Here is a 13,722-nt window from a genome sequence, read left to right as displayed (position 1 = left end):
TACCACCCTTGACAAGTCCTCATGACTAATGACTAGATATGATTTATTTCATAGCCTCTGTATTTGTGCCTGAAGCGTAAGACTGATTAACTTGCCTTCATGTATCTTTATATATATATTTTCCATGTAAGTGTGATGTCACCGAACTACTCCTAAACGTCGTAACCGATTTACGTGCGGCTTTCAGAGAAATATAGATCTTTGAGCTGTGTGTTCGTAGATATTAAGATCTTCAATTTAAAATATAAAAAAGAAGTAAGAAACATAAATGTTTTATTCATCGATCCACCAGGGTTGCATTCGAGGAGAATGCATTTACAAGAAAATGGAAAGATATTGTTTTTTTGCATATAAAAAAAGTTTATTTATTAAGTTTTATAAACAAAATTTGCTTTTTATAGATTCCAATCAGATTCTTTTCTTAAATTCCTTATAATTTCCTCCCATTTATTCTTTTTTACCGGATGTTTGATAATACTAAAATAACATTAAATTAAATACATTAAAAAAAATCGTATTCCAACATAATTACACCTGAGTACCCCACTCTGTTGGTGAGAAGACCGGAGTTTGACGTTTGTAAAAAGAATGCCATATTTGAAAAAATATTTATTTTATGTTTTGGATTCAAACATAAAGAAGTACCTAGGTACCTACTTAAATTCAATATTAACAACTTTTAGTTTTGGAATTTAATCACAAACAAGAACAAATACCTATCTATAAAATTAAAGTCTTTTTCCAAGCTAATAGCAGGCAAGCTAACGTTCTGGCAGGACAACGTCTGTTGGGTCCGCTCTGATCGTTGATATGCTGCTATTGGGGTACTAATAAAGTGCCTAGCACACCATTCAATCATTGCGTCATTATTGTAAAATCAGCCTTACATTGTTTTCAGCGAATTATCCGGGCAGCAGAAGTATTATAATGGTAGTGTAACAAACAATATCATGCATGACCGACTACTACTAACAGCGTTGATCGAATTCTATGTACCAGGCGAAGAGAAGTGCATGGAGATAAACGGAATGTATCGGCATACAAACTTAGTAGTTTGCTGGAACGTGACTGATAAACGTTGGTGTCGCCACGGAGTTTCATATACCAGGCGACTATGTTAACGACACGGTCTTGAAGACCATCTGATAAATCAGGGCTATCTTACTCGACAAAACTCAAAGATCACATTTGTTTAAAAAATAAAACGGTCTATTTTGCATCACCAAATACAGTAAATACCAATAAAAATGTATAATCCATTCAAATCTATAAAATACCCTCTACTTCATGGTGAGTAATAATAAGATTTCATATAAATCATTCTAGTGTGTTTACAAATGGAGTTTGTATGTTTACTTGGTTCACTGACAGGCACTAACACATTAACATAGGGTTATTAAACATTAGATCGCACTGTAATGAAATGTTTAAATTGGATTTTTTTTCTTAGACGTGGTAAAAATTAGAGCATTTTGATTATAGGGCAAAGTTTCTCAAAAATGTCTGAAATTTTTATTTTTTATTTTTTCATAAATTTATTGAAAAAAAATCTTTACAAAGTTACAAAATAGCTAGTACATATATAATTGATGTTTGATGTTTCGGAAAAAACTTAAAACCCACTTGTTCTCTAAATCATTTGAATAAATCCGTAGCATGTGATAACAAAATAAATTATTTTAATTAAATTACAAATTTGAAAGAATCACTATGTAAAGCGCCCTTGAGGTATTTTGTTACGAAAATGGCGCTGTATAAGTTATCCATAATAATAATGATAATAATAACATATATTCTTTGAGATTAGTGTCGGGAAAACTAGCAAATCATAATCATCATTGTTACCTTTCCACACCTTATGGTGCATAGGGCACTGCATTGATACATCAATCTCAGCGTATCTTGATCATTTTTGTTACATAAATGTAAGATGAACAGTCTTACGCTTCAGGTACCAGTCCAGAGACTATGAAGTATTCTAGTGTGAAAACACTCTTTTTAATAATTATTTCACATTAAACCATTTCGGGAATCAAACCCGAGACTTCTTAAATGGTAGGCGAACGCGCTGACCATTACACCACGAGGTCGACAAATCATCACGCAAAGGTTTTTGTACGTTTCATAATAAGCAATAAATAGTTTTTCGAAGACGAGCGTAGTAAAATGATAATTTTCGGACTCGTACGCGGCTCGCGGTTCTCGTTTTGAGCAGCCCTGAAATAGATATCAGAATGTGCTAGATAACTCGGATGTAAATATTAATGCAACCGTACATACACAATTATAACATTTAAATGTTTCGTACATACATTTAAAGATGGCTCATTCTAACTTTGCGTTTGATTGTCGAATGTATTTTTATCATCAAATTGTACGGAAAGAATGTCCAATTTCTCTAGATAGTAGTTTGTTATTAATGTCTTTATTTAGCATTTTAAGAAAAATATGTATATATACATAGCACAAAATAATATAATATGCGATGTACACATACAACTTGTATTTATTTTGGTACGGGTTCTAAAACTTAGAAGTAAAACTTGAAAAAAAATGTAATAAATATGGATATTATACAATAATATAAGAACAATATCACATACAACATTCCAAAACGAGACAAAGACAATCAAGACTAATACACCAGGGACTGAAATTATACAATAAACTCACAGACAAAACTAAACAAAAGACTTAGACAAACTTTTCAAAAGATGTAAAAAATATTATTATCAACAACAGAGTATGAATAAAAAATATTTATTATTTATGTAAAATGAATGTAATAATCTGTAAGGGTTAATAAATAAATTTTCAAATAAAAAAAAGATTATAAAAAAACATAGATAGATGTAACAAGAAACTAACTTTGGAAAATAAACATAGTACCTACATTGTACTGTACTATTGGGATAAAAGATAAATATTTTTTATTTATATTTATTTATTTACATTGCGAGGCGGACTTATCTTGACTTGATTTCCTTTTTCAATATTTTTTTAATAGCCACCGAGTCGAAAACATTCGTTCAGGGTTGTGGTTCTATTTCGCACACATAACTGTATTCTTTATGCGCCCTGAACACGGAAAAAAATAGCAAAATATAAATGGCATTAAATATATAATTAATTTAAAAAATCTCCAAAACGCATTTTTATTAATACATATTAAAAACGGCATAACATTATCAATTTAATCGGCATTCACTTCGTAACACTTCATTATAAACTTTGCTATTAGAGTTATACGGTTTCATTATTTTTACAAGAATACTACTATAGTTTCAGGAAAGCACTCCTTCCATCGACGGGTGATATAAATAATTGTAATAGTTTAAGCGAATTGGGTTGGGTCGAAAAAAAAATGTTTATACTAATAACAAAGTTTTATTTCTACAATAAATTAATGAATTAAAAACGGTTTTCAAAATTATTTTTTTCGTTTTAGAATTGTGAAAAAAGTTTGTGACAATGTACCTAATAAAGAAGATCGATAATTATTTTTAAATCTGGTGCCCGATTTTCAAACAAACTACCAGGAAAACAGTCTAAAACAGTAAGTAGTCGTCATCAAACTGAATGAAACAAAATAGTGTCAGTTATACCAAGTGCCGTTTGAATCTGGAGTACCAGGCGAGCACGAGTGACGAGAAGGTGTGCTCGCCCGTCTGCATGAGTGCAGCGGGGCGCAGGGGCGGAGCGCGGGCGGGCCGCTAGGAGGGAGGGCGGGCCGCCATGCCCGGAGGCCGGCGGGGGCTCGTCGCCCCCCAAAACACCTTTCTAGAGAACATCATCCGGCGCTCCACATCGCAACGTGAGTAATACTCTCTACTTTACCTATTTCATCTTCTGTTTCCCTGATACTTTCGAATAAAATTTCTCATGTGTTTAAACTAAAAATATATATTATCTGCACCATCCTATCCTTGCTAGGGTCAAAGCATCAGTAAATGACAATAAAACACAATATAATAAGAATTGCTACGTGTGTCCAGTCAAAAAACTTTTAACGCTGACAAAAGCGGTAGGCGGACACATCTTTTGGTAAGAAACAAATTTATCAGTTTTGAACTGTGAATTTTCAAAAGGTAATAGTGCGTCTTCCCGTTATTGTTCTGATATTGATTTTGTTTTTTATAAAGAAAGGTGTGGTTAGTGTTTTATTTGATGCTATTTCTTATGCTATTCTTTGAATATATCCAAATTCTAATGTGTTAGGGTGTTTTATAATGTTATGATGTAACTACATCTGAGTATTATTTTTACTGGGGTAGTTAGTAGTGGTCATTCACTGGTGATTCTGCTATTTTTTTATAGTAATATTAATTATAATTGTAATACTCGTATTTCAATAAAAAAGTAAAGGTATTTAGAAAAATGAATGTGTTTTTTATTGTTTTCTTTTATTTTGTACGCTTAAATAATGAAATTTATACTTTTTATGTGGATTTCACTACAAGCTGAACCTTAAACGGCCATTCATTGGTGATTTGACCCTACTTGCTATGATCCAAATTTAGTTCGGTGTATAAGAAAAAGTAGAACTTATCCCAGTAAAGTTTTAGATACCTTCTGTATAAAGTTAAGTATATAAAGCAACTTAAATTCATTATTTTTTTCTTTCTTAAAAATCAAACTAATAATCAAACTTATACCATATAAAACATAATTTCTCGTAGTGTCGGTTTAAAAATAAAATTAGGTATGTAAACATATTTTTTTAATGTATGAACATGTACACGTACAGGTATAGGCCCTACCAGATTTTGTATTAAAAAAGAGATTTTATTATGTTTTCGTAATTGGATTTATTGTTAAGAAAAAAATAACATGCATGCATGTCATTTACAACGAAATTAAATGTGTCAAATGGTAATTATTTAAAGTTCAAAATATTTGGATCTTTTATTTCACAAAACAAAAGGCGCAAAATAATAAGCATATAAAATTGTATAAGTCAACAAGTCAAAATTTGTGATTCTTTGCAAAATAATCATACAAAAGGTAGCAAAACCCCGCAAAACAAACATGTACACAATAATAGTGCTAATGATGTATTGATGAGTCGCTATTTCATAAATTAAACTCTGTCAATGTTTGTTTTTTAAATTAGCGTTATTTATGGTTGAATTTGTATGTAATCTCCAATGGATTTGCATGTTTAATTTTCTTTCCTAGAGCCACAGCAAAAAAATGTTTACGTTGCTGTTAGAGATGTGCAATTCAAGTAATTGGATTCGACAGATAATCGAACACAATTAATCGGATAATTATTTTAATCCTAACAAAAAAATCTTCAGAATATTAGATCAAATAAAAAACGACTGACGTAAAGAGTAAATAAACAATATACTGATATTCCCATGTTTTCATATTGTTTATCATTATCATCAAGCCCTAATCCACACCTCGGTCATGTGTTACAAAAACGTAAGGCGATCAGTCTTTTGCTCAGGTGTCAGTCCACGGACAGTGAAGTATGACACTGCATTGAAAATTGCCGTATTTGGGGTCGTATTGCTTGGAATCTATGAAAGATTGATAAAAATATCGTTCAAGTGTATTGTAGAATGTCTTCTGTATAATGATTAGGAATAAAAATACGATGTACTTAATGGGAGGTTTTTCAAATTAAACTGGCATTTGGAGTAAATTACAACTGTGACTGGTAATAGTTTGTCATTCATGGATAAAACGAAAATAATGAAATAATTACTTGTAAAAGTGGACATAAAAACATTGACTATTTTGAATGTACATATGCCAATATTTATTTGATCTTAAAATAGTACAATTATAATAGTTTTAAATTTGTTGCAACAGAGAGGGAAAATATTTTTGAGAAGCGAATATGGAAGTCTAGGCTTGTGACCTGTCGTTAGCTGGTTTAAGTGGCAACTTTACAAACTGTGTAATTCACCATTTTGCCTATGTTTAAACATCCACATTTCCTCAACTCTTCCATCTGTTGACTTTTGTGAAATAAAACCTACAGATGGAAGAAAAACCTTTATCACGTGGGTAAAATTTATCCGGCTGAACCAATTCACCTACTAGGCAACGTCTGGAAACACATTTAACATTTTAATATTGCTTCTTATACCAGTTACTTTTATCTACAATGTTTCAATCAATAATGGCTAGATTTTCCCTCTAGGGAGTTATTATACAGATAGGAATAACATTTTTGAGAATTTGAGTTTTCTCTCTCAAGAGAAGAAACCCAGCCTATCTACAAACATTTGGCCGTACTCAAAACAAACACAATGCATGAAAGTTGTACTATCAACTTAATTCTAATCTTAATTAAACCGTAACTATACTAATCATTAATATTTATAAACTATACAAACTTTAAATTTACACTTCATCAAAACACTAATATGGTATCGAAAAAGATTTAAATTTTTTTTTTTTTTACGAAGAATCAAAAGATCTTATTTATACTAAACAATACAATCACTGAACCACACGCCAACCACCGCAGCAGTACATTATTATATCATACCAATAATATTTAAACAAATTAATCATTTTATAAACCCTAAGAATAATCCCGAAAACAGAAAAACCGATACACAAGGTTTTTTTATTTATTTTTTCAAAAATATTTACAAAAAATTCTTAAATTAAAGTCCTGCTGAGTTGCATACATACAACTCGTCAGCAGGTTCTTATAAATTACATTAATTATTTACACTTAGCCTACATTAACAATAATTTTACTTGAATTTAAGTTAAGTCATAAAGTTTAAAGTTAAATTTAAGTTAAGTCATAAAGTTTTGAGGGCCAACTTACCAAATATCAAATGCGAAATACCACACAATTATTAATTAACATATATGTATATTGAACTTTTTTCCAGTTATTTGTATATACTAAAAATATTGTTAATGGGTGTAATATATTCGGTTTTTTTAACAACCGGTTAGTTGCACATATACCATCACTAGTTTGTTGGTATTCCCAGCGTTTATTTCATATCTCTTAGATGAATGTGCAGACGTTCCATAGATCTCGACTCACGACAATACTGTGTACAGATACCACGTGACGCGTAGCAATATATTATAAATAATAAATCTTGTCGTTGGTTCAATATACATAATGTTTTGAGCGAGACATTTTCTGTATGGGTAAATGTACATACATATAATACATAATATCGTATATTCAGAAAAACCCACACACGAGCAAAGGTAATATAAAGGACATAATACGTATAATTTTATTCCGAGGAATGCTGTTGTGGAATGCGAGACGATTTGTGAATTTCTGGTCCTGTTTTTTTATTGCATTGTGTAAATATTATTCTTTGACATCATATTAAATAACGTAGACTCGTAAAAACTGTCAAATTAAATTATTTAATTCAAATTTTAAATCAATAAGTCATATGAGTGATTATAAAAACATTAAAATGTAGTGTTTTTATTTAATTATTTATTTATATATACGCCCAATGGGCATTTTAATGGACACATTTATACATAGAAAATTATTATAAAAAATTAGAAAGACTCAATGGTTTAAAGTAGACTTTGTGGGAGTGGAAGCGGGAGAGAGGTGTTTATAATTGAATTTGATTCAGTGATCGTTTAAAAGAAGACAACTTGTTATCAAAGAAATTAAGACTGGTATATTTGTTAGCAGACCTAAAAATTCTGGGCATAGGGGAATAAAAACTATATTTAGTTCTATGGATATCGGTATGAAAGAGTAAGTTTTGTCTGAGGTTTCTAGTTGAGATATTTAATTTTATTGAGCTCAGTAGTTCAGGCGCATCAAAGAGTGAGTAAGGAATTTTAAATAGGACTATAAGGATAGAAAAAACACGCGATCAAAGGTATTATTCTTAATTTTTAAAGGTAGAGGTCTGTGCTATACAAACCCCCGACGTCACAGCGATCTGTGAAGATCCATTGTGACGGGTCCCCGTGAGTAGTTCTCGTCTTCCAAGCCCAGGTCTTTAAAGAGCCTGGCTATTGTGTGGATGGCGAGAGTTCTCATTTTGCTTAATCTCCCTCTCCAAGTCCAGATCCGTAAAGTATCCGGCTATTAGGTGGGGAGCAAGCTCTTTAACATCCTCAGGTTTAACCAGTGGTCCTCCGAGGATGAGGCTTCTTTATGATGTAAAGAATCACATTCACATAGAGTGTGTATAGGTATTTCCTCGTCTGCACTGCATAACCTACACCCAGAAGTTTTGTTAAGGTTTATTCTAACTCAAAGGTATAGAATGTTCTATCCTTTTTTATTTTTTTGTTACAATTTTTTTTAAGAAATTACATTTAAACGATTATCCGGACTCATGAGTGCCAGACGTTATCCGGATATGCATAAATCCGGATAGTTGGGTTAGCCATTAAATTAAGGCAATGTTTGGAAAGAAAAATAAAAATTTACTATAAGATAACTTTTTTTGCTTTTGTAATAAAAGAGCGAATTGGAATCATATTAAAAACTTGCGCGCCGGCTACCAGCGCCCTTTTTTATTTGTTATTTTTATTAATTTTTTTTTTTCAATTAAAACCTTTATTAGCGTAAAAAAACTAAACATGCAGTAAAAAAATAGAACAATTAAGGTTGAACTTGCCTAAAAAGAGTCTGGTTCTTGTGTTCATATCTCCTTTATTTTTAATTTCTTGTAAAGATCCATATATTTGGCAATCCGGAATCGTCTATATTTGCAATTGTTTGAAAATACCGCATACTTGAAATATTCGGGGAAATCATGAGAATGCAAATATTTAAAATTAATAAAAAAATTCTATGTCTATGATGAAGTATACCATAGGGAAAAATCACAAACTACAAATACCGATAAAAGTGCAGAAAAGGGATTTAGAATAATAAATTGTATTATTTGGAAATAATATGGGTGTTGTTAATTTCCTCTATCTATATATATAGTTGGATAATTTATATAGCGCCATTTTTGTGAAAATCACCTCAAGGGCGCTGTACAATTAATAAATATCCCAGTACGTCTTGCAGCTACAGAGCGCATGGACGGTTGGGATTCTAGTTCCTCGTTTTCAATTAAGATCAATAAAAAAATATAACAGATAAGAGCTAGATTACAGGACGTTGTGCAGCTACAGAGCGCATAGACAGTTAGAAATTTAGCCCCCATTTACACATTTAAAAAATTGACAAATAAATTTAGTGTATTAATGATACTAAAAAAAAATAAAAATAATATGAATAATAAAAAGGAGTAAGATTACAACACGTCTTGCAGCTACTAAGCGCATAGACGATTGGAATTCTAGACCCCATTTATAAAATTTAGGTATTTTTAAGTTGGTATATGAAAGCTAGATAACCAATCATCGTGCAGCTACAAAGCGCATGGACGAGTGGAATTCTAGCAAAGTTAGAATGATATCAATAAATTTATAAAAAATAGAGCATAGTAGTAAGTTTGTCAAGTGTTCATGCCAAGAACTAAGCAATAAAAAACTAAATAAATAAAGCACTGTATCAACTCCATGGTTAACAAAGGGAGATAGATGTCCGAAGAGAATCTTTTGTAGACAGTAGGTAGATATCGTCACCATGTGGTCCACTAGGCTGCTGGAGAATTTCTGGAAACGCACGTGTGTAGACTGGGGGATTATGCCTATTGTTCCAACGACTTGGTGTCCATTTTGGTCCGTATTATTTCTATCTTATCTAGTTGATTGTTTACATGTTGTGTGTAAATTATTTACTTTTCTTTTTTGTTTAATAGTGTATAAATATAATTAAAATTTTATACTATTATCATCACCAGCATTCCGTATTTCTATCCTTATTCAACCACTGTGCATCTGCGTACGGTACGGAATAGGAAATATCACATACTACGAATACCGATAAAAATATATGAAATGGATTTGGAATAACTAATTGTGTTTTCGAAATCTGTATAGATATTGTGGAGAAATATTTTCAAACAAAAAAGAAATTTAATAAAAATACTCGTCATGTTCGGCCTTGGTAGTTGTGACGCCGAGATTCGTGACAATGTTCTCAACTAATTTGAATGGTCAGGAACAAATAAACATGAATCGTGACGTATAAAGGGCCAATGGCCAATGGAATGACCGTTTTTACGGGAATTCAAAATTACAAATTAAAAAATATTTTTATGTTACTAATAATTACCCCAAATTTTTTTTTTACCTAACACTTTTTTCAGTTTTTCATAGATCTTTATTACTTTAAAAATGAAAAAAAACGTAATATTTTCATTTCTGTGTGAAATATAATCGGGACTCTGTACGAGCATTTTCGACTCGAGTGCTGCTCTCAGGTGACAATCCTGGATAAAAAAATCGAGCGGAGATAAGTCCACCTGCTTGTGTAGTAGTTGACCTATTTGCCTGCCATTCTTAAGCTTCTGGGTTCGATTCCTGGAAGGGTGGACCTGAAATAAAATGTGTTTTTACACTTCATCAGGACGCGATGCAGGACTTTGCTGCAAACCAATCCCCAGAATTGAGACTGCGAAGAAGACTTAATTGTTTCTGACTATTTCTACGTGAAGTGCAAGACTGATCACCCCACCTTCATGAAACAAATGATCAAAATACGCTGCATTTGGTTTACTAATAATTACTAATAAGTGAAACAAGAAGTGAGCTTTTATGGAGATTCTTGACTTTAGAAAAAGAGAAGTAGCTTTTTTTTAAACACCAAAAATTAACACCGTATGGATATTGACGAGTTAACCTTATAAGTTTTCAGGTCGAACCGCACTAGAGTAGCACTGCGCGGTACTCAATATGAAATTTGTTGCGCAGCGTCGCTGAAGTGCAACGATGCTGTAGTGCGGTTTGAACTTTATTTATACTCTATTGTGGCTTAAAATATTCAACACATTAAATTAAGTTACATTAAAAATATTACTTATTATTTTAAAGTATTTATTAATTTATCTTAACCTTGAAAATTAATTAAAAATATGAATGTTGATAAAAACTTATTATTTTTAAGTATTTATAAATTTATCTAAACCTTGAAAATTAATTTAAAATATGAATATTGATAAAAACGCAGTTTTTGTCAAAAAAAAAAATACAATTTCATGTATCTGTCAAAAAGTTCGAAAATTAATAACAATTAGTATTTTATTATATTTTTGAAAAGTATTAAGGGAGTTTGGGAAACGTTACTAATTTACTCAATATTTGCACTTTTGTTATATATAAAGAACCTAAATAAAAAAAATCTAATGGATCGAACTTACGTTCTTGGACGTTAATTTCAAAATTGTGATTTAAATGTTATTTGTGTATAATAATTAATGTTAATTGTCTCAGTACTTTGAATTTAACGAAAATATTATTGATAATATTGAAGGTATCGTTTGTCGGTGTTCTTGGTGGGGGATACAAGATTATTCACAGTAACTCCTGTTTACCTAGATAATTATTTGACTAAAACACGCAGATAATAATATATTATAATGGAGTAATTTATTTAAACTAATTGAAATAGTATTTATGAAGTCATTAGGCTCCTAGTATAAGCCAAGGTTTCTTAATCTTGCATAATTACCTCCCCTTTGCATATTACTGCACTTTGCCCACTAAATAGGTGAACATATGCGAGTATACAAATGTATATGCAAGTGTCATAGTATCTTGCCAAGAAGATTAATATCAGCAGAAGACTGATTAATAATGTAAAGTATGAAGTCCCTAAGTGCAAACTAAATTCTATGGATTTTATCCTAATATTTTTATCCACCCTGGAATAAGATATAATATAAAGAATAACTAAAGACCTCTTGTTTATTTATGGTGGATCTTAATCCTTTCATAAAAATATGTGTATATGTATTATTAAATCTATGTGAAGAGCTATATATACATATCAACTTAATAACGCATTTATTTTTTTGCAATATATTAAAATAAAGTCCCATCAAAAAACTCAAGTACAAAATCTTAATGTTTTAAACATTTAAGTTTGTAAGTGAAAATTCTTGATGGAAGTTTGTTGTAATTTATTATAGACTAGCGGACCCAACAGACGTTGTCCTTTCCGAACGTTAGCTTGCCTGCTATTAGCTTGGAAAAAGACTTTTCATTTATAAATAGGTACTTGTTTGTGATTAAATTCCAAAACTTAAAATTATTAATATTTTTTTGAGTTTTAGTAGGTACCTAGGTACTTGTTTATGGTTGAATTCCAAAATATAAAATGAGTGTTTTTTCAAATATGGCATTCTTTTTGCAAACGTCAAACTCCGGTCTTCTCCAACCGAGAGGTGTACTTATGTACGATTTTTAAAAATGCATTGAATTTAATATTATTTTAGTATTACCAGTATCCAGTAAAAATAAATAAATGGGTAGAAATTATAAGCAGTTTAAGGAAAGAATCTGATTGATATCTACAAAAAATAAATGCTATTTGTAAACATTCAAAAACAAACTTTTTATACACAAAAAAAACAACATCTTTCCATTTTTTCGCAAATGCATTCTCCTCGAATGTAACCCTGATAGATTGACGAATAAAACATTTATGCTCCTTACTTCTTTTTTACATATTAGATTGAAGATTTTAATATTTACGAACTCGCACAGCGCAAAGATATATATTTCTCTGAAAACTGCACGTTAATCGGTTAAACCGTTTAGGAGAAGTTCGGTGACATCACACGTACAGAGGAATTATTTACATAAAGAAGATATAAAACCGTCACAACAGGGTGTGTGTGTTTGTGTGTACGAAAGATAGAGAGGGTGAAAGGGTGTGTATATGTGTGTGTGTGAGTGAGAGAATATCATAATTTTTTTTAAAAGATAATTGCGGTTTAATATTTCTTCAAAATAATATTTTTAAAGATATGGCAGAGTCTAGTAAGATGTCGATGTCGAGACTATATAATATTTAATTGTACAAGGTCAGGGCACGAATAATGGGAGAATTCGTTTCTGCATTTGTATTGTATTTAGGTATGTGAAAAAGTTTGGTTTGTCGTGTCCGCCTAGGTGGAGATATTGAAATGAATCAAGGAGAGTAGGTCTGGGTGAGTAGGTATGAGAGTAGGTAGGATATATTTCTGAATTCTTTATCCTTACCTCTATTTTCCATAAATACATTTAATTTTGCGAATTTTTCGAAGATGTCGTGAAAGCGATGAAACCAGTCACTGAATATTCCAAATATGTATGTGGAATAAAGTATTACTCGTCTTTTATTTCTATAATAATATTGGTACTCGAAAATAGGTTACATTTTTAAACAACGTTAGTTGTCCATTAAGAAAACTTTGTTGATTGTTATATTTATATTCATTTTAATATTTATATATAAGTGGTAAAAGCTGCATAAAGAAAATTAATGTAATAAGTTTGATTTTTTGCAGTGAGTTGCAAGAAAACAAAGGAGGTTTTGTTTATCTTGGGATGTTTCGTTTCCTACAAAAGAAATATCCACCCCTAATGGACGTGCAAACAGTGGATAGTCAGTCAATTACTTGATAAAAAAACATTTTAACACCTTTTTTAAAACCAATTTTACTCAGTCTTAACAGATATACACGGTGTTTGGCAGAGAGTGGAACAAAAAATGGTGGATAGAGGTGGCCATTTAGAACATATTTGATCTAGTGGCCTGTCCTCAAATATCATCAACTTATTTTTATGATTTTTTAATGCTTTTGTTGTCATATTCCCAGATCTTGTGCCTTTAATAAAAAAAATACAAGCTCTAAATGA

At 31.0% G+C, this 13,722-nt stretch overlaps 1 protein-coding gene across 1 annotated transcript in view; it reads left to right on the top strand.

Moving 5' to 3' along the window:
- Positions 1-13,722, top strand: part of LOC148273456 (potassium voltage-gated channel protein eag-like) — a gene marked incomplete at its 3' end in the record, with an annotated part of 231,435 nt that overhangs the window by 33,885 nt on the left and 183,828 nt on the right. The window contains 1 exon segment of the mRNA XM_088238688.1: positions 3,449-3,814. Within this exon segment, the coding sequence (XP_088094814.1) occupies positions 3,736-3,814 (79 nt within the window).

Source organism: Micrasema longulum, unplaced genomic scaffold (genome assembly GCF_059751315.1).
Source record: "Micrasema longulum isolate JH-2025_06_02 unplaced genomic scaffold, ASM5975131v1 h1tg001946l, whole genome shotgun sequence".
NCBI lineage: Eukaryota > Metazoa > Arthropoda > Insecta > Trichoptera > Brachycentridae > Micrasema > Micrasema longulum.
The sequence above is the reverse complement of the archived record's forward strand: the minus strand, read 5'-3'. Positions and strand labels throughout refer to the sequence as shown.